Genomic DNA, 22217 nt, shown 5'->3' with positions numbered 1-22217 from the left:
CTTTGCTTCCTTGTGCAGAGTGAAGCCCCGCCCCAACTTCCTTTTCAGTTCTCTCTTCAATTCGACTGTAGTCGACCTGGAGAGCCTTCTGGGCATGCCTGGAGGCAGCAGGAGCCAGTCTGTGCATTAGCAGGGTTTTTTTTTTTATGAGAGACCTGAACAGGAAGTGGGGCGGGGCTGCACAAGGAAGCAAAGAAAAACAAAGGTAGGTAATTCTGGAGGCTGTTTAGAGTAATTTTACTGATAGAAAAAAAAAAAAAAAGGTTTGCTTACTCTTTAAGTTGCTGACTAAGAGGTCAGAGAGTTGGAAGCAGGAAGTAGAGTTCCGGCTATTATGTTAGATATCAGCTCACTCCAGCCTTTATAGATTACATTTTTGCCTAACTAACTATATATATATATATATATATATATATATATATATATATATATATATAGGAACAGGTGAAAACAGGCACTCACGTATAATGAAGTAATAATTTGCCTGGGTGCAGTATAAAGTGAGCATACAAAATTAGAAAGAATATGCCGCACACTCAGGTCTTAGATGCAAAAAACAAAAAAATTTTTATTTGGATCAAGGACTGACGTTTCGGCCACACAAGCAGCCTTTCTCAAAGTGCCTTTGAGAAAGGCTGCTTGTGTGGCCGAAACGTCAGTCCTTGATCCAAATAAAAATTTTTTTGTTTTTTGCATCTAAGACCTGAGTGTGCGGCATATTCTTTCTAATTTTATATATATATATATATATATATATATATATATATATATATATATATATATATATATATATATATATATATATATATATATATACACCGTATATACTCGAGTATAAGCCGATCGGAATATAAGCCGAGGTACCTAATTTTACCTAAGAAAACTGGAAAAACCTATTGACTCGAGTATTAGCCTAGCGTGTCACCAGTAGGGCTGGTGTGAGCGAGCCAGCACAAGAAGTACAGCAGGATAATGTTGTTACACGATATTGCCTAAGAACTGATAATAGAACTGACATAGATCCCCCCATTCTCAGCAGAAAGCATATTGACATTAACCTATTGCTGCTGCCTATATACCCGAGTTTTAACAAAGTCCACACTTAAATAGAGATGACCCAGTTGTTAGCATATACTCAAAAGTCCAGTCCAACCCTGGAACTCATTTGCACTTTTGGGAACAATAAAAAGTAATACCGTGAAGCACCATGAGAAAGCCCAGTGGAGCTAATATGACACGGAACTGCAATGATTTTCCCTCACAAATATGGCCCCTTACCTGTTGAAGCCTTGTCCTGGAGCTTTTATGACCCAGCAACAGGGCGGGGGGCATGTCAGGTTAATTAGACGCTGCCCCCAAGTCAGGTAATATCAGCAGCACATCCGGCATTTGTCTCGCAACCCCCCCCCCCCCGTGCATGTGTACGCGAGGGGGTACGTGCACATGCGCGGGGTGGTTGGGGGGTGAGAGCCGAATGCCGGATTCGCTGCTGATATTACCTGACTCGAGTATAAGCCGAGGGTTCCTTTTTCAGCACGTTTTCGGTGCTGAAAAACTCGGCTTTTACTCGAGTATATACGGTATATTACAAATATTTATGATTTTGCGCTGTCTATCCATTTGACCCAGTTTAATTTTTACACTGAACTGTTTCTTTGACGGTAGCTATTAATAGTAGAACCATATGGTTGCACTGTAGAGCCATTTTAGCAAGGTAAAAACGGTAGATGTATAGTATCTGTCATAAGGAAAGCTTATTTTATTTTCCAAATAAGGGGTCTTTCTGTAATTTGGACCTCAATACCTTAATGTGCTAAGAATCATGTTAACATAAATAGCAATATAATTGGTTTGCCGCTAATACGATTTCATGCAGATTAGTTACGTACAAAATACTGTTTTAATATTACATAGAAAAAGGAAATAATTATTCAGAATTATGTGCTTAAAATGGACTCTATGGGAGATGGCCTTTCAGGACTTTCTGGATAATGGTTTTCCAGATAAGGGGTCACATACCTGTACTTGTGTACCTATTTACTTTAGCTTTACTAATTTATGGCTCTGCATTTATTGCTCGCATTGTTAAGTTGGATATTTTACTGTTGATGCTAGATGAACATATACTACACATTCCAGAATCTGATTGTTAGATACTCAAGATACTTAAGAGATGTTATAGATCTTCCTACTCTGAAGATTCCTTTAGGAAATGTCCCACATGCTTTTTTTTTTTTTTTTTTTATCACATTAGCTCTCTGTTTAAGTACTGCACTGATGAATGCTTGCACCTGTGATACCAAATATGGGCCTTTGGGGGTTTTGTTGATGAATAAATAATGACATTTTTTTTAATAATATTTAGTAATAAAGCCACATGGTCCAGAAGATTCTGGAAGATACATATTACTTTATATCCCCATTATATTTCAGCATTGTAGTATTTATAAAATAGTAGTTGACTAATTGCAAGGCAAATATGATATCATCAATCACCTGAAAATAGTCCAAAACTAAATTGTATTTCTTTAGCTTGACCTTATTCCTCAAATCATTCTGATGTATGGCATATGTATCAGACACACAGTTTGACTGCCACCTTGGTTTGCTAGCAAGATGCCAATTTCTTAGTGCTAGGAAATGTACAGTTTGCTATATCAAGTGTAAGCATGATGATTCATCCTACATTCCCTCTAATATGACAAATCAAATGGTCAACACTGTTATAGAAATCTGAACAAGTGTTGCTGATAAAGAGTCTGCATAGCATATACGTAGGTGGAAAGCAAATAATATCCTTTAATGAACACACTTAAACATGTTAGAGAGCAAGGACTGGAATATCAAGTTCCAGATGTCTCAACTTAAAGATGTTTTTGAATTGACCATACATAGCAGGGAAAATCAGCAACTCAGATCTCTTAATAGAAGATAATTTTATAGCATTTCATTTTGTAAAGACTCAAGGCAAAATGAATGTTGTAGCTAGAATACATGTTGCCTGTTCAAATTATTTTGTAATATTTGTGTTAAACAGTATCTGGACCCACTCAATTTAGAACTTAGGCCTATATTTTCCTAGTGAACCACTGTGGGCTTTTTGAGCATGCCTTTGTTAATAACTGTGATACAATTTGAGCACAAACAAATGTTTTCCACCTTTTTGTTTAAACGGTTTAAAAAAAATTCTAAAAATACTATAAACAGCTCCAAAAATAACATACCTTTTCCTGACACAGAAGCTGAAATCTGCAGCTCAGATCAGTAGTCAAGGTAAATCATATAACATTGGGTTAAATTTCACGGTACAGTTACACGTAACACATTGCTTGCCTAGTACAACATACTCCTGCACCCTGTGAAAATTTTACCTGAGTCCTGCAAATTACAGCAACAAAAAGCACTACAAATCTTCTAATAAAATCAATTGAATATTTGAAACTCAATTTAAATGTCTAGCCTTTAAGTCAGCAGTATCTATGGCATCTTATAAGTAAAAAGCATGACCTGAACAATAGAATGGACTAGAAACAAGCTATCATAAAATAACGGGTCATAGTCTAACATTCTGTAGACTATGAATGGTAGATTATTACAAGGACACCAGAAATTATTGCAAAGCATTGCATCCACTTAAAGCGGATTTTCGAGGCAAACAAGACTCAATTTTTATATTTTTATGTTTTGTTCAAGCATAAATTCTTCATTTTCCAGGATATTGCCTTTGAACACAAAATACAAGAAATATTTCTGTTTGAGGGCTTAAACAAGTTTTGTTCAGCTAAAAACCCATGCACCAAATGCAAGCGTTTAAAGCATTTTTATGGCACCCCATTGGCTGCATATCATTTTAACATTATTAAAGCACTATTCAGATTCATTTGAATGTTAACATCTTAAAGAATACCTTTCCATGGAAGAAACATATATATTAAAGATATATTTAAGAAAAAATTGAACAGTCCAAAATAAAATAATTAAGTAAAATCTATCTATATGTCTTACCAATAAATGCATCGCTATGAGATTATCTGATGATTTGCATACTATAGTGAAATATATGTCAGACTCCAGTAAGTTTAAAAAAGTTAAAACATTTGGACAATTTGATGCATTGCGGTTGTCTTGCCCTGATAGGCTGCAATTTCTCTACTACACCCCATGTGTATAAATAGGACAGAAACAGCAATACTCTCTGCCATGGGTTAAGTGGCAGTTAGAGGGCTCTGTGACACAACACTAACTAGAGCTTTGTTTGCTTGTTTAAAATCTTGCTCAGGGAAAACTTCCTTGCACTCTACTAAATTACCAAAGGTATTATTTGTACGCTGCACCCCTTAATGATGCACTGCTAGTCTTTTGCTGCTCTGTAGAAGAACGTTATGATAGACTGTGAATATACATGTATACTTGCAGCCTGTGATTGCATAGCTGCATATTTATCTAAATAAAGTATAAACATCTGCTTCAATTTAGGATCTTTTATGAAATTGCCACTTGGTAATGTATAAAGACGTTTCTGCATTGACACTAAACTCAGTGGCTTCAGCCTTGTGTAATGCAGTGTTAAACTAAAACTCAAATGCAAAGTAAATATTGGATAATAAGCATTTATCTAAAATCTCTAATTCACAACCAGGCTTTGCCTCGTCCCCTAGAGAACATAGTTTAAGAACCTCTACTTTACACCCTGAACAGACATCTATGCGCAGGAGTTTTATCCTTTGCTTAATTTGAACAGCAACAGGACAAATTTTTCTCATTCATGAAAAGTCAAAAAGGAATGTTTTTTTCTTTTTTGGGTGTTTTTTGCCAGTGGAAATTTTTCTTGGGGTAAGATATCCTGTTCCTTTGATCTGTACCTTTATGGATTTTGTTACATATGTTTTTATTTGAGACTTAGCTGATTATTGATACTTTGTATTTTAGTTTTCCATGGGCTTCCTACGGTGATACACTGTTGCTATTCGGCTATAATACTGGACTTAGAACAGAGAGAAAATGGGAAAGTGTGATCACATTTTTCTATGTAATAAAATAGGTTTTTAATATATATTATACACTTTATGAGATGGATTAATCCACTGATGTTGAATGTATACTATAAATGATGCACTTTATTTATGTTTTTGCTGTTTTTTAATACCACGATTTTTTAATACTATTGTTGTCAATTAAGTATTTATTCAAATTACCAATTAACTTGGGGATGTGGTTACTGCATTTGTATAAATCTCACTTGCCTTCACTGATCTGTATGCTTGATAAAGGGGTCACTTTGCCCTGAAACGTTGCACCTCCGCAATAAACTTTTAAAAGGGTTTTACCCTTGTTTGTAGCCCTGAGTGCCATTTGCTTTTTTGTTGCTATAGTGTTTTTGGAGGGTGCCGATCCCCCCAGCAGTGTGCACCGGGCACAGAATTTTGGAGTGCTAGGGTGTGCGGATAAGGTCTCTGTGGTCCAGTAAAAATATATCAGTTACTCTTTGCAGACAGTAACTATTGTATTTGTAGTAATGGAGAAGCTGCATCCTTCTGCTCCTTGGAAGCAGCACTTAATAATAAAATCTTGGTTTGCATTATGGGGCAAGTAGTGTGTGTGTATATATATATATATATATATATATATATATATATGTGTGTATATATATATATGTGTATATATATATATATATATATATATATATATATATATATATATATATACACACTTGATGTCTCTAAGCAATACAACTATAGGGATGTTGCTGTATAGAATTTTGTTTTTAACATGCATTTAAACCTGCTTGTAAAATTGATATTTGCACATTTGTAACAAGTGTAATTAAGTGTAAGTGTAATTTGGATTCAGCCGAATCCATACCTCTGGCCAAACCGAATCCAAATACTTAAAATCACATGACTTTTTGTCACATAAATACAGAGGTTGAAAATTTTACACAGCATGCTTTGCGCACAGTTCCCTTTAACCCTTCCTTATCCTAATGTGCCAAATCATTTGCAAAGGATTCAGAGTTCGGACAGATCCTAAAATAGTGGATTCAGTGCATCCATAATCTTATTTAAAAGTGCATGGTTTTAATTAAAGGGACACAAAAACATATTTGTAACTTTCTTTTAACCTATGAGATTGCCATAATTTAGAATGGTCTCCTTACATTGTCTTCAGCAGCACATTTGGGACCTGTGTAATCAAGCTACATTACGGCTAGATTGAATTGAAAATAGTAGAAATGTTGTCATGGCCTAACGTTCCATCTGCTGTTGTCTGTCTAGAGAGAGTACACAGTCCAGCATGGCAATACTGGCAAGAAATGTGCGTTATCAATATTTTAGATATTTTATGTTTCAACACCGAATGGAACAGATGCCTAAGGTGGGTGTGCCCTCTGTAACTAAAGGCACAAACACTCATAACCATATATTTCTGAATACAAAGAACATGAACGATTGGTGCAGTGCTGTAATAAAGTGTAATAATCCATAACCATTGGCATTATAGTCTGGAGATTTTTAATTTTTCTTTTGTTGGGCCTCCATATAAGATTTAAATATAATTTGCTAGTAAACAGGATAGTTTGGAATTAGGACATCAAGGTTTGCCAGTTACCATACATCCAATGAGCAAACAGTTTGCTTGTAAGGTGGGGTCATATTACAGTGTTAAAGCACTGGAGCAGAGGCCCACAGTATTAGTTTGATTGAAAATGGTTGTATTGGGTGGCAACATTTTTCCATTTTCTTCAGATTGTTGCATAGAACTGTTGATGATCACAAGCCCTGCATTATAGTTTGCATATAACAGCCTAAACACTAAACTGTACAAAATATACATTCAAAGGATAAAAAGACAGTAAAGCTTATACTTATTTCTTAAACCAGCAGTCCTTCAGAAACAATATTGTAAACAAATGATATATATTATTTTGTGAAATAGCTGTAATAAAGTGCTGTTATCCATTTTGTAGCTGTTTTTACTATAGGTGGGAGGCTGATCTGCCAGTATTTTTTATTGTTAGCATTTCTGCTCAAGCCCCCAAAAAGTAATGTCTTCCCCAGTGTTGCAAAACCACAGAGCAAGACAGTATTTACCATTTCTTTTTACTCCAGTTTTTAAAACGAGATCCTCCAAGACTTGGGTTTAATATACAGGTCACAGTAGAGACATACCTAATAGTGGCCCAGATCCCCTCCAGTGAAAGCCTCCCAGGGATGAGAGCTAGCCTGAGTCCCTTTCCAGATGACTGTCCCATGATTTTAGGCAATGTATTGTCTGCCATGTGCTGCTTTTGCTAAGCTCTCCTGACTTTTATTAAGACAGGAGATTTACTGTCAATATTGAATAACTTGTTTCCACAGTCAGTGCTTCCCAACTTCACTAAGGGTTGCTTGGCACAGTGGGGGCCATTTATAAACACAGGGCAAATTTGCACCTGGGCAAATACCCATGGCAACAAATCAGAGGTCTGCTTTCTCTGTTACACTGGCAGCGGGCTGGGAAAATGTAATCACTGTTTGGTTGTTATGAGTTACTGCCCAAGTGCAAATTTGCCCAGTTTATAAATGAGCCCCAGTCTCTTTATTAGGGAATCCACCCCTAGTAACCGGTGGTGATCAAGATGGATGAACCATGTACTTCCTCCCAGTATATTAACCATGAACAGGAACTTGTCAACTAAGGAAACTTCCCCCCTCCTCCAAAGGGCATAGGTAACAGAACCAAGACTTTCTGTGCTAGGAGGGAAAGTTAACCCCATGGGTACCCCTCATCCATAATAAGGATTTACAAAAGATTTTAAAGCTAATCACTATTCCATTCATTCCTTATCATAAACATGAAATTGCTGTGATAAAATGAAACATGCATTGGTTTCTTACAATGTCTAAATTACTGAAGATTCTGTCATATATTTATGAGATGTGTAAGTAGGAATCATAATTAAACACATTAAGTTGGTAATAAATGTTCAGAAAGTTTTATTGGTATCGTCCGTTCTACCCCCTGGTTCGAATATATCACAATTACACCAATATTCTGTTATTAACATACGTTTTCAAGTTTGTGTTTGATTTAGTGTACACGTTAGTAAATTGTTCCAGGACTAATCTGAGATAGGTTAATTGAGTATTTAATAGAACAATTCCTAATTCTTTGCCAGGAATTGGAAGAACTTGGGCACCACTGACTCAGCCTGACACCTTGCACAAGAAATCTGGTGACAGCATAATTATAATCATTTTCATTTGTTTTCAGTATACATTCCTAAAAATGCATATCTTTTATTTATTGATATGCTGATGAAGTGCAACCTCTTAACTATCACACATTCCTGATATGTGCTGCACAGATCAGAAAGGCCATTGTAACAGGTATAATAAATAAAAGCCTTTATAAAATATTCCTACATACTGGGAGAAAGACAAAGGTCAGACCTCATGGGTCCAGCAAATTTTTTTCATGGGTTAATTGGTTATTTTTGTGTCTTTTCCTCTTTTAACCAATTTATTTTTCATGTCAATTAGAGTATTTTATCTAGATTTTTAATCCTATTTTTTTTTTCAAATTTCAAACACTATTTTTCAAAAAAGACAAATCAGCATCTGGAAATGTTTTATTTAAAAAAAATAGGGGTTTCCATTTAGTTTCTGTGTTCTGACTTAACCATTGACCTTGGATTTTTGTTTCTTACGTTCCCAAATACAGAAAACAAATATGAGTTGGCTAGGGCTTTGTCACTGTGCTCTGTCAAGCTGTTGATATGTCATTTCTGGCATTTAACTGAAAGGAAGACAGAAAAGAATATAAGTCTAATTCTTTTGTTCAAACTCCGCAAATGGTTTGGGACAATTAATTTCCAATCATTTCCCAGAAGAGCAGATTTACTTGTATATTAATGAGGCACAGGTGTTAGGCCCCTTGTGTCTCTGTGCCTGGGAGGCATATTTGGCTTGTTTATCTAGTCAGCCATAGGTACTGCAAGGTGCTCAAGCTTGGCTTTTAACAGTTTTATACAGAGAAGCTTTAACAATTTTTGATGCTTTTTTATTTAAATTTGCCAGCACCTGTTAAAAATTTAAAGCTGTTCATGTAGAAATAAGTGCAAGCGGTTCCAGTGGTAAATAGCACTAAAAGTTAAATAATGCAGTCCTCTATTATGTTTAACAGCCCAGTCTGCCATTAAGGAGAAAAGGAAGGTTCATTTAAGCAAATATTTTACCGAGAAGCTAATAGTTATTAGCTTGACTTCCTCTCAGATAATTTTGTCGGTGTGTCTATATCTGTGAGCAGAAATACCGCCGTGCTCGTATTAATATTCATTTTTCTTGTTTATTCACTGAACTGCAGTACCAACATTTTCGAGAAAATGGAATAGCCTCCATAGGCATTATGAATTTCAGTAGCTGGCATAATTATAGCGATCTACATATTCATTAAACCCACAGAAGAAATGTGTCCAAAAAGACAACCATGCGTTTCAAAACTGTACTTGAATAAAATCAGTGTGAAGACTTTAAAAAAAAATGAATTTACTATCTAAAATTATGTTTGCCTTTGATTTGTTTGTTAAAGAGAGTCTGCTGCTTTAATATGTTTTCTTAAATGTAATACCTTTCTGTTTGTAGCAAGGAATGGGAGGAACTCTTTGTAAACAACAATTATTTGGCAACAATACGTCTGAAAGGGATTAATGGACAGCTGAGAAGCAGCAGGTTCCGGAGTGTTTGCTGGAAGGTAAGTAGAAAATATTTATTTATAGTTTGCGGTTGCGGTGTATCAACATTTTACCTGATGCGCCTAAAGATTACTGATGCAGTCACAGGATTTTCCAGACGACTAGATCTTCTGTTTCACGCTCCTTTATTATTATTATGTGCAGGATATTTTGGTAATCAAGCTGAGCTGCTTTTAAGCCCTATGGTAATTAAAAAAAAAAAAAAAAAAAAAAAAGAGGCAGGGGGAGTACAGAAACATTGGGGTTTCACAATCCATAAAGGGATACAAACACTAAAATTTAACATACTATTAATAAAAGGGAAAGTTAAAAAATAAACAGACATGCAAAGAATTCCATTTGCACTGCACACCCTCATGTCATCCTCTTGGTATCACATCATGTCATTGGTAAGGGCAGCCTAAACTACTTTCTCATAATCCTTAAAAGAAGAAAAAAAAAATCATAACATTGTATGCATGTTTTAATGTTCTATTTAATTTTTTACCTTTTAGCTTTTCAGCTAGTGCGTCATACCAAATACTGAATTATCAGCTTCCTATTCTAAGTCTTTCTGGCCTGCAGCCGAAAATGCTGTATCGTTGATGGGGCCGCTGACCCTAATAACTGAACTATTTATATGAACTACTTATTTTAAAGTAGGATCAGCTGTTTATATTGTGATTTAGTCAGCAGTGGAATTACTTTTTTGGGCCACACAGCAAGATCGTTGGGCCCCTAAACCTAGGGAACAAGAGATTTTTCTTATACATAGACTGTAGCTTCTTATTAGTCATCACTGCTCCCCCTCTATAGTTCCTAGGCCCCCAGCAGTTGCCGGGGCTGTTGTCTCTATATTTACATCAATGCATTTAAGTAAAATGTGAGTTTGTATCATCTTAGCTGTGTCTGGGAAAAAAAATTACATCCATCCTTTTTTCCTAGTAAAACCTACCTAACTGCTAGTTGTGTAGTGCAACAATCATGGCCAAAAACTTTGGTACTACAAGCTTCTGTTCATGAGGGGCCCCATGATTTCTGGTGGCAGCCCTAACAGTGTTTCTCACTGGTTTTGCCCTTTTCATGTTTAAAATATCCTTAAACCTCCAAGTCATTGTCTTCTCCAAATTCACCTTTGTCATCATCAAAATCAGCTTAGTTAGCTTAACCCACCTTCATACAACAATATCCTTGCAATGTATTAACCTACCTAATTTCTTGCTCCCTTTCTAATACAGCTTGTGGCCCAGGCAGTATCTCTTAGATATGTATCCTCACCTACAGCTTTCAACCTGGTTTTCTGAAATCATTTTTGAGGATTCCCCTAACTTTGACTTCCTAGGTGCTCCCAATAAGCAGTTTCCTCACTCCCCTACACTCTTTTCCCTAGCACCAGGCAAACAAGACCCAGTTCAGCATGTAGGGCCCTAAAAGCAGATTCCTAATAACTGCAAACCTCAGTTACCGCAACCTAGTGCTCTTAACCCCCCTGTACTGCTCCCCTTGGTACCCTGAAAGTCATTTTGTTTCATACATTCCCAGATCTGTCATCCCCAACTCCATGATACTGCATAGTTGTTCCTTTTTCTTTTCTGTTTAAGTATCCTTGTTAGAGCTCAGAATTCTGTATCAGTGCAAAGTTTCAGATTCAGGTTCTTTGATCAATCTCATAGTATGTCCTTTCAATTATATAAGTAGCTAGAATTTCAGCCATAAAGCAGTAGGTAACTGTTGCTGTGTGAGAGTGGAACCAAACCCTAAAAACAAATATGGGTAGAAAAGCTGTATTTTATATACTAAACTTACTGCACCAGCCTAAAGTTCCATCATCTCTCATAATGATTCAGGCCTTCAATGTTGTACATTTTAGGGGAGGGTTTTTTTTTAGCAGTGTCAGTGTTGAGCTAAGCTTAGGCATCATTGCAAATTATCAAGCATAAAATTAGGTTGCATGATATAAACTGATGCTACAGGGCTGAACATTAATTTCTAATGCAGAATGATCTGACTATGTATTAAGAATTTGGGTGAATTACTATTCAGCCATGTATTGTAACTTTTATATTCTATATATACAGTATATTGTGGGTCCCTAAGCTCAGAGCATGTGCAATGAATCAGCAGAAAAGGAGATGGGGGGCTACTGGGGCATCTTTGGGGGCACAGATCTTCCCTGCTAAAGGGCTGTGGTTGGCTTGGTCTGGTACAGAAGCACAAAACATAATGTACAACATTTTTAGCCTGTTTCTTTGTTAAACATTAGTTTTCCTTTAATAACCTCTTCATGCAAAAGATTGAATGAATTAAGATTTTCCCCAAAGTTACTTTTTTATATATACTAACATTGTGTATTGTTTTCCAGTACAAAGTACAAACGGTCTTTTATAATGACAGTGTGCCTTTAATGCTTCCATCAAATATGAAATCACATTTCATAAACAAATAAATGTACCCAATAAAGCTTGTTTCTTTTATATTTCAGTAAAGTTAACAAATAAATAATAATTTAAACCCCATGTTAATCTCTTCATTTTCTGTACTCTAACATTTCTTGAAGCCAAATTTATTGGCCACAAGTACCTAACACTGCAGAACAGGTGACCAGAGTGCAATAAACCATTCTGACTTCCTCCAGTAATTATAGGAAATGAATATCATAAAATTATTTAGAGGGAAGGATACATATTGGTAAAGTCACAATTCAGTTTTATTGTAATTAATATGCTAGCTTGTAACAAAAAATGGAAATTAGAGGGGAAACTTGTTTAGTTCATATCAGCATTATAAGGTTAACCCCGCCCAGGAAATTAATATCCATTTGTTTGTAGAATATTTTTTTTAAAAAAGTCACTCTGGCAGATGCAAATATAATTTTGTTTCAACTGCACATCTTAAGGTAGATTCATGTGTCTGTGATGTAATAATGATACCTATTAGTTCCTTATCCCAGCATGCAATAATGATTCAGTTTTATCCTTATTTATTATGCAAATGACGCAATCAGGAATAATCCAAGCCACAAGAAACCAAATCAGAATTACTCTCTAAATAAATTATGAAAGCTTTTTAAATAGGCAGAATATACCTAAATACATATTTGCTAAAAATATATAGGACTTATGTTGGAAATGTATTGATCTTTTTGGTTAATTATTTGGCATTATAGTGCAGTTATTAGAAATTAGTTTCTTTTTATTGACCTCAGTCTACCCTTTTAAGTTTAAGAAAACAATTTTATTTACTGTATTTATGGGCATATACATAAAAACTCAAGTTCTATTCATTCCTATGGGATTTTTAGAAGTGTATTTATCAAATGGTAAGTTCTAACTGTCACCCATTGATAAATACACTTCTAAAAATCCCATAGGAATGAATAGAATGTGGGTGAGTCTTTATATATTTGACTCTTAACTCACATTTTGCTAAATCTGCCCCTAAATGTCTGCTTAACATTATTTGAGATGAGTAAATAAAGCAATAAAATTGATTTGAGGGATGCATTTACTGTAGTAAGACTAAGGGGCTAAGTTATCAAAATGTGAGTTTAGAACTTAATACATAAAAACTCACCCACGTTCTTTTCAGTCCTATGGGATTTTTTGAAGTTTATTCATCAACTGGTGAAAGTTAGAGGTTACTATTTGATACATACTTATGATGATTACAGTTCAGTTTCTGTTTTGTATTATATTTTTGCCTCACAACAATTTAAAGAAATTACTTTACCCAGTCTAATAATGATGACGTGAATTGCACGTTCTATATCAGTGAGCCCCAACCCAGTGGCTTGGCAGCAACATGTTGCTCACCATCCCCTTGGATGTAGCTCCCAGTGGCCTTAAAGCAGGTGATTCATTTTGAATTCTTGGCTTAGAAGTAAGTTTTGGTTGCATAACATCTAGGTGTACTGATGAACAGAACCTCCTGTAGGCTGCCAGTCCATATATTGACTACCAAATAGGCAATCACAGCCTGTATTTGGCACCCCAAGGAGCTTTTTACATAGTTGTGTTGCTCTCCAACTTTATGTTTGTGTGGCTCACATGTAGAAAAAAAAGTTTGGGGACCCACCCTTCTATAGCATAAAACCAATGCAGTCAAATCCCCTGTTTTCAACTTTTCAGCACCTCATTATTTTACCAATTTGTATAGATTCATATATTATAGTATGTTTATGGCACAAGTTCCATATATTCATTAGATGAATTAGGACCCAGTGATAAGAACTTGCCTTCTTGAGAAGAGAACTTCTTGCCCATCTCTCATAATAAACAAATTCAACTGAAGGCGTTCCAATTGGGATATACTGTATATCTTTGTTCTATTATTGAGCTCCTTGCATTCATTTTTCCACACAGAAAGGAAAAGAAACTGAAAAAGGAAGCGAAACACACACTCTGTGGTGCCTACTGATGTTTATATATAATGACTTGTGATGTACACATGCACTGTGTGGATCTGTATACAATAATCATCAAACGTTAACTGAGAGGGAGCAGGAAAATATTAGCTGCTCCATGATTTCCATTAAACTTGCCCCTCAATAGATTGAAATTCCAGGATTGTACAGAATGTCATACACGCATAATATATATCACCATTATATTCTGCTTGGGATATTATTTTGTTTTAAGCTGACACTTCAAAATCTATAATATTTCCTTGTTTGTGGTATATAAATATTATTCATTATTAACATTTTTTTGCACATGAAAGAATTGGAACTCTAAGCAGCTATCCAGTATTCAGAAAGTACATATTGTTGTAAAGTTATTTGTAAACACAACTGCAATTGACAGAATCTGTCCCTTTTATTCTCTGCACTGCTGGTTCTGACTTTTGAAATAATACTGCAGAAACCAGCTGATTAAAAGGCCTGGAGTAGTATTGACTTCTGCTACATTTAGAGTAAGAACCAAAGGAAAAAAGTGATAAATACTACTGTAGAATTAGATTTACAGGTGAAATAATATTTACAGATCACCTTTAAACCACTAAAAATGTTTAACCTTTTTAGTGCCATAGGACGTAGATTCTACGTCCTAGGCACTAAAGGACCAAAGTGCCATAGAACGTAGAATCTACGTCCTATGGCACTATCGGGTTTACAAGCGCTGCGCTCGCTTTTAAAGCAGCGCAGCGCTTGTAAAGCCTGCACAACCCCCTAGGCAACGAGCAAGAATGGACATACTCACCGATCCGGTCGCCCAGCCGCACCGATCCGGTCCCTTAGCCAATGACAGCAGTGGACACGCATTGATGACGTGTCCACTGCTGTCCCTTTAAATGTCGCCGCCCCCGCGTCGCCTCTTCACTCCTGCTGTGCACGTGTGACTGCTGGAGCCCCCCTGCTGCCTTCCTGCTGCCTTCCTGCTGGATTGGTCGCCCTGATTGCCTGCCTGCATTGTGTGAGCTGAATTTCAACTCTCTAACCACTGTTTATTTTGCTTATTTTATCTCAACTGTCTAAAAATTTTTTTTTTTTTTTTTTTTTCCATTTCTTCTTCTATCTTTGTCATTATTACACTTTTACACACATACACACTTATTTACAACTTTCCAAAGCACACACAGACACTTACACACACACTTACACTTAGAAAAAAAAAAAAAAAAAAACTTTCTTTCTTTTCTTTTCTTTCTTTCTTTGCTTTCTTTGGCAGTCTTTTTTTTTACTAAAACTTTATTTCTGATCTTGCTCTATAATTATCTGATTTATTTGGTTGCATTTTAGTGTTTTTTTTGGCATTTTCATAATTGATTTCTGTTTTTATTGCACTGTAACTTTTGTATTGCTATTGGGTGCTGAATTTGCAGTGACGTTGGTGGATCCAGGGCTCTGGCCACCGATTTCATTGCAATTATTGTTCTTCTGTTGGTTTAGGTGGTTTTATTGGGTTTTACTGATTTTATGGTGTTTTATCCTTGCATTGTTCTTTATTGTGTGTTTAGTGCCCCAAAAAAGGTTGCTTTTGCAGTGACATTGGTGGATCCAGGGCTCTGACCACCGATTTCATTGCAATTATTGTTCTTCTGTTGGTTTAGGTGGTTTTATTCGGTTTTACTGATTTTATGGTGTTTTATCTTTGCATTGTTCTTTATTGTGTGTTTAGTGCCCCAAAAAAGGTTGCTTTTGCAGTGACATAGGTGGATCCAGGGCTCTGACCACCAATTTCATTGCAATTATTGTTCTTCTGTTGGTTTAGGTGGTTTTATTGGGTTTTACTGATTTTATGGTGTTTTATCTTTGCATTGTTCTTTATTGTGTGTTTAGTGCCCCAAAAAAGGTTGCTTTTGCAGTGACATTAGTGGATCCAGGGCTCTGACCACTGATTTCATTGCAATTATTGTTCTTTGATTGCTTTTAGTGGTTTTATTCCATTTGATTTCAGTTGTTCTAGAAAGGTCCAGAGGTGCTAAGTTCAGATTGTTCTGGTAGTTTCTATTGCCAAAGGTTAACTCCTGGTCATCTCTTGCTGGCTTGAGTTTATCAAAAGGTTACAGTGAGTTTTTTTTTTCTAGCTTCTCCTATTACAAGTGTTCTCCTATTACATTATTACATCATTACAAGTGTTGTCTTGCTTTTTTTTTTTTTTTTTTTTTTGCTTGCTTGTTTTGACTTTGCCTGCTGATTGCTAGATTTGTAGTTGTCTGTATATTTCTGGCACAATGGCCAAACTGTTTTACAGCACAGAGGAAGCTGCTAGGTATTGCATGGACTCCAGCTCAGAAGAATTTAGCGATTCTGGGTCTGAGTATGTTCCATCTGACCACTCTACTGAGGAATCAGAGATAGAGGATAGTGACACGGTTAGCGCAGAGTTTAGTAGTGGTGGCACGCTTACTGCTGAAGAGGCAGAGGCTAGTGGTAGTGCCCAAGATGTACCCATGGATGTAGAAGAGGGTGAGGGTAGCACTGATGCAGCAGTTGGAGAGCCTGCGTGGGGGCCTCCCTGTAATTATGTCCCTGAAATTCCCCCTTTCACTGCAGTCCCTGGCCTCAGTGTGGACACCACTAATTTTGAAATTATAGATTTTTTTAATCTCTATATTACAGAGGCCATCCTACAGGACATGGTCCGTTACACAAATTTGTATGCTGAGCAGTATCTTGCCAGCAACCCTTTACCGGGTTTTTCAAGAGCCCAGGCATGGTATCCCACAAATATAAACGAAATAAAAAGATTCCTGGCTCTTACATTGGCAATGGGACTCGTAGAACGTAATTCTTTAGCTTCCTACTGGGATACCAATACAGTCCTTTCCATCCCTCTTTTTTCAGCCGTTATGGCAAGAAACCGTTATCAAATTTTATTGCGGTTTCTTCACTTTAACGACAACACAACGGCTGTTGCCCCTAATGAGCCCGGTTATGACAGGCTTTATAAATTGAGGCCCCTTATAGATAGCCTGTCTCAGCGCTTCGCAGAGGTTTACACCCCCTCCCAAAATGTCTGTGTAGATGAGTCCCTTTTGCTCTTCAAAGGGCGCCTAAAATTTCGCCAATATATCCCTAGTAAGCGTTCTCGCTATGGGATTAAATTTTACAAACTCTGTGAAAGCAGCACGGGCTACACTAGTTATTTCATGCTGTATGAGGGAAAGGACACTAATTTGGACCCCCCCGGTTGTCCCACTGACTTGACTACCAGTGGTAAAATTGTTTGGGAGCTCATAACTCCACTGCTGGGCCGAGGTTACCACTTATACGTGGATAACTTTTACACAGGCATCCCTTTATTTAGAGCCCTAAATTCTTTGGACACCCCAGCCTGCGGCACAGTCCACCGTAACCGCAAAGGACTGCCCAGGGAATTGCTGGATAAGAAACTGAAGCGTGGAGAAGTACATGCTCTAAGAAGCAATGAGCTCTTGGCCATAAAATATTCAGACACCAAAGTTGTTCTTATGCTTACTACTATCCACGATGAGACCATGATTGTCCAACACAGAAGTGGCGGTAGGCCCTCAAAAACAAAGCCCCTGTGTAGTAAAGAATATAGTAAGCATATGGGTGGTGTTGATAAATCCGACCAAATACAACATTATTATAATGCCACCCGAAAAACCAGGGCCTGGTACAAAAAAGCAGCAATTTATATGATCCAAATGGCCCTTTATAATTCTTATGTCGTTTACAAGGCGGCAGTACCAGGCCCCAGATTGTCTTATTATAATTATTTGCTGCAGTTGCTCCCTGCCTTGTTGTTTGGTGATGTAGAGGAGGTTCCTGACATGCCAGGTAATGACAATGTTGCCCGAATGGTGGGTAAGCATTTTATAGCACAAATTCCACCAACACCTAATAAAAGATATGCCCAGAGAAAATGTAAGGTTTGCCGTTCCAAGGGTGTTAGGCGAGATGTCCGGTATTATTGTCCCAAGTGTCCTAGCAAGCCTGCTTTGTGTTTCCACCCATGTTTTGAAGTGTACCATACTGTGGTACACTATGAGAGGACTTGAATTTTGTGTTTTTATAGGTAGGTTATGGTTCTCTGGGTTTGTTGGTGGAATAAGGATTTAGCATATCAGAATAGTGGACTTGGCATGTTCTAGGTTTTTATGCACAAGGTTGCAGGCCTCCAAACTTAGCTGTGCTGGCAAAGTGACGCTGTTTTTTATTTATTGAGTTTATCTATTCTGGCAGGTCCGTACTTTACTTATAACTAGGTTATAGATATATGTGATGAAAAGTTTGGTAAGGTGTGTCATATTATTGGCAAAAGTTTTTTTTTTTTTAGTAAAGTAGGGTTTTATGGTATGTGATTTTGTTTTTTGCACAGGTTGTCAGAAAAACAGTGTGTGCTTGTAGCTTGTGGTTGTTTAGACTTGTTCTTGGGCATTCAGATTTTTGTGTTTGAGCTATGGTTATTCAGGCTAGTTGCAGTGTTTCTTTGGTTATGGGGTAGGACTTGTATTGTGCTGTTGGTATAGCGAACTGAGGTGCTGGGTGACTGACAGGGCGCATGATAAAACTTGTGGTGTGTGATGAATCAATGAGATATTTTTATCTCTAAAGCTGATGCCACAAGTCCTTTTACTGGCACCTCAAAAGCATGCCTGTCAGCGCAGTTATCTGTGCATAGTTTTGTATTATATACTTTTGTATTTCTGGGCAGCATTTAACTACTGTAAGTGTAGGCCTTAAGTTTTTTGCAAAGGTTCTTGAGCACAGGATGACAGATACATTACGGTTTTTTGTGCTTGTAGTACAAATTGAATATCTACTGTATGTTCTGGTTAGGTTACACAAGTTGCAGTGGCTCTCTAAATATAAAAACTTTGCGTAATACTGGTGTGCCACTGGTGACTGCTGCACGGCACGTAATGGTGCACATAATTTTATCTCTGATGCTAATGCCCCAAGCTTTATTGTTGGCACCTTTAGTGCAACTTCTAAGGACACTTGCATCATTTATGGGCCAAATTACTATGGATTTTTTTGGCAAATATCCTTCTAAATGTGGTGCAGATTTTGTCATTTCTAAAGTAGTGTAGGAAGAAGCAAAAAACTGGTATCATAACACCACAGGAAAGATGGAACTCAAATCAAAGATGCTCCGCTAAACTGAAATAGGTGAGTAAAGTACAATTTAGGGGTTTATTTGGGGGGGGGGGTTAAAGTTAAAAAACTGCAAGGGGTGCATAGAGTGCAGCCCCAATATTATGCATTTTCAGGTTTGGCGGCCATGTACTTATGTGCAACCAGACATATGGGGTGTAATTTTATTCAGGGTAACTTGCTAATTGATACTGAGCAAGTTTTTTGATAGTTGCCATTGAGATTTTGGGGAGAAATCTAACTTTATATTTTTTTTCAGACTAAAGTCCAGCTTGTATAGGGAACTGCATCCACAATTTTGCCTGTAGAAAACCAAGAATGGTGTTTCTAAATAGCTGAAGTTGTCTATTTCAATGTATAGTTTATATGGGTTTTTTCACAGGTAAGGGGCAATTTTGTCTGAAAAACTTTGAGATGTGCACATAAATTGCAGCCCCATTATTATGCATTGCCCCTGTTTTGGGGCATTTGGTGGCTGCATCTTTATGTGCACCCATACATATGGCATATCGTTTTATTCAGGGGAACTTGCAGATTGATGTTTAGTAAGTTTTTGGTAGTTGCCATGGAGATTTTGGGGAGAAATCTAGGTTTGTATCTGGTTTTTCCTTGATTTCTGACCAAAGCGCTGACTTCTGCAAGGGACCACGGCCACAATTTTCCATGTAGAAAGAGGAGAGTGGTGTCTCTGAATAGCTGAAGTTGTCTATTTTTAATCAATGTATAGTTTATATGGGTTTTTTCACAGGTAAGGGGCAATTTTGTCTGAAAAACTTTGAGATGTGCACATAAATTGCAGCCCCATTGTAATGCATTGCCCCTGTTTTGGGGCATTTGGTGGCCACGTCTTTATGTGCACCCATACATATGGGGTATCGTTTTATTCAGGGGAACTAGCAGATTGATGTTTAGTAAGTTATTGGTAGTTGCCATGGAGATTTTGGGGAGAAATCTAGGTTTGTATCTGGTTTTTCCTTGATTTCTGACCAAAGCGCTGACTTCTGCAATGGACTGCGGCCACAATTTTCCATGTAGAAAGAGGAGAGTGGTGTCTCTGAATAGCTGAAGGTGTGCACTTTTCAGAAATATATAGTTTGTGGGGGTTATTTTACAGGTAGGGGGGGTTAACACTGAAAAACTGCAGGAAGTGCACATAGAGCGCAGCCCCCAAAATTTCAACTGAAATTGCCCTTATGCATTGCCCCTGTTTTGGGGCATTTGGTGGCCACGTCTTTATGTGCACCCATACATATGGGGTATCGTTTTATTCAGGGGAACTTGCAGATTGATGTTTAGTAAGTTTTTGGTAGTTGCCATGGAGATTTTGGGGAGAAATCTAGGTTTGTATCTGTTTTTTTCTTGATTTCTGACCAAAGCGCTGACTTCTGCAAGGGACTGCGGCCACAATTTTCCATGTAGAAAGAGGAGAGTGGTGTTTCTGAATAGCTGAAGGTGTGCACTTTTCAGAAATATATAGTTTGTGGGGGTTATTTTACAGGTAGGGGGGGTTAACACTGAAAAACTGCAGGAAGTGCACATAGAGTGCAGCCCCCAAAATTTCAACTGAAATTGCCCTTATGCATTGCCCCTGTTTTGGGGCATTTGGTGGCCACGTCTTTATGTGCACCCATACATATGGGGTATCGTTTTATTCAGGGGAACTTGCAGATTGATGTTTAGTAAGTTTTTAGTAGTTGCCATGGAGATTTTGGGGAGAAATCTAGGTTTGTATCTGTTTTTTTCTTGATTTCTGACCAAAGCGCTGACTTCTGCAAGGGACTGCGGCCACAATTTTCCATGTAGAAAGAGGAGAGTGGTGTTTCTGAATAGCTGAAGGTGTGCACTTTTCAGAAATATATAGTTTGTGGGGGTTATTTTACAGGTAGGGGGGGTTAACACTGAAAAACTGCAGGAAGTGCACATAGAGCGCAGCCCCCAAAATTTCAACTGAAATTGCCCTTATGCATTGCCCCTGTTTTGGGGCATTTGGTGGCCACGTCTTTATGTGCACCCATACATATGGGGTATCGTTTTATTCAGGGGAACTTGCAGATTGATGTTTAGTAAGTTTTTGGTAGTTGCCATGGAGATTTTGGGGAGAAATCTAGGTTTGTATCTGTTTTTTTCTTGATTTCTGACCAAAGTGCTGACTTCTGCAAGGGACTGCGGCCACAATTTTCCATGTAGAAAGAGGAGAGTGGCGTCTCTGAATAGCTGAAGGTGTGCACTTTTCAGACATATATAGTTTGTGGGGGTTATTTCACAAGTAGGGGGGGTTAACACTGAAAAACTGCAGGTAGTGCACATGGAGCACAGCACCCACATTTTTAGCTGTAATTGCCCTTGTGCATTGCCCCTGCTTTGGAGTGTTTGATGCCCATGTCTTTATGTGCACCCATACATATGGGGCATCATTTTATTCAGGAGAAGTTTGTCTTTCAAATTTGCCTTTGTTAGAAAATTTTTATGAGATTTTTTTTTGTCAAATCCACATTTGATCATGCGTCCAAGTTTACGTTTTAGAAAAAAAAAAAAATGTCAAAAAAAGTTCCAAATTTCACAATGCACTGACAAAAGGTATTTGGCTTTTGAGTGAAAACTACATTGCACCTGGAAACCTGAAGGTCTGTAGTTTCTAAAGATACCAAACATGAGGGGATATTCTAGATTTACATATAAGTTATGCTGCATCAACTGTTACAAGCGCTTTTCCGCTTTGTTCTGGTGTGATATTGTACTAAGTATTGCTTTAGTTTGGGGGTTACTTCTGGACAGGAACTGTGGGGTACCACCACATATTTGGTATCGTTGGACTTGGGAGTATCAGGGCTTTTACAAACAACAAAAAAAAGTGTGTAAAATTAACTTTTCTATGGAAAAAAAACTCAAAATATACAGAAATTTTTCATAATTTTATTTTTTTTTTACATATTTCACCCA

The 22217-nt window shown here is 37.2% G+C and overlaps 1 protein-coding gene across 2 annotated transcripts in view; it reads left to right on the top strand.

Annotated features, from left to right (window-relative positions):
- The window catches only part of tbc1d5 (TBC1 domain family member 5), a 286560-nt gene that overhangs the window by 142527 nt on the left and 121816 nt on the right, over window positions 1-22217 (top strand). For both annotated transcript variants that reach the window (XM_031903544.1, XM_031903545.1), the window contains exon 5: window positions 9624-9732. In XM_031903544.1, coding sequence (XP_031759404.1) covers window positions 9624-9732 — 109 coding nt within the window. The remainder of the gene's footprint in view (window positions 1-9623; window positions 9733-22217) is intronic.

Source organism: Xenopus tropicalis, chromosome 6 (assembly GCF_000004195.4).
Source record: "Xenopus tropicalis strain Nigerian chromosome 6, UCB_Xtro_10.0, whole genome shotgun sequence".
Taxonomy (NCBI): domain Eukaryota; kingdom Metazoa; phylum Chordata; class Amphibia; order Anura; family Pipidae; genus Xenopus; species Xenopus tropicalis.
This window is presented reverse-complemented; position numbering and strand designations above follow the sequence as displayed.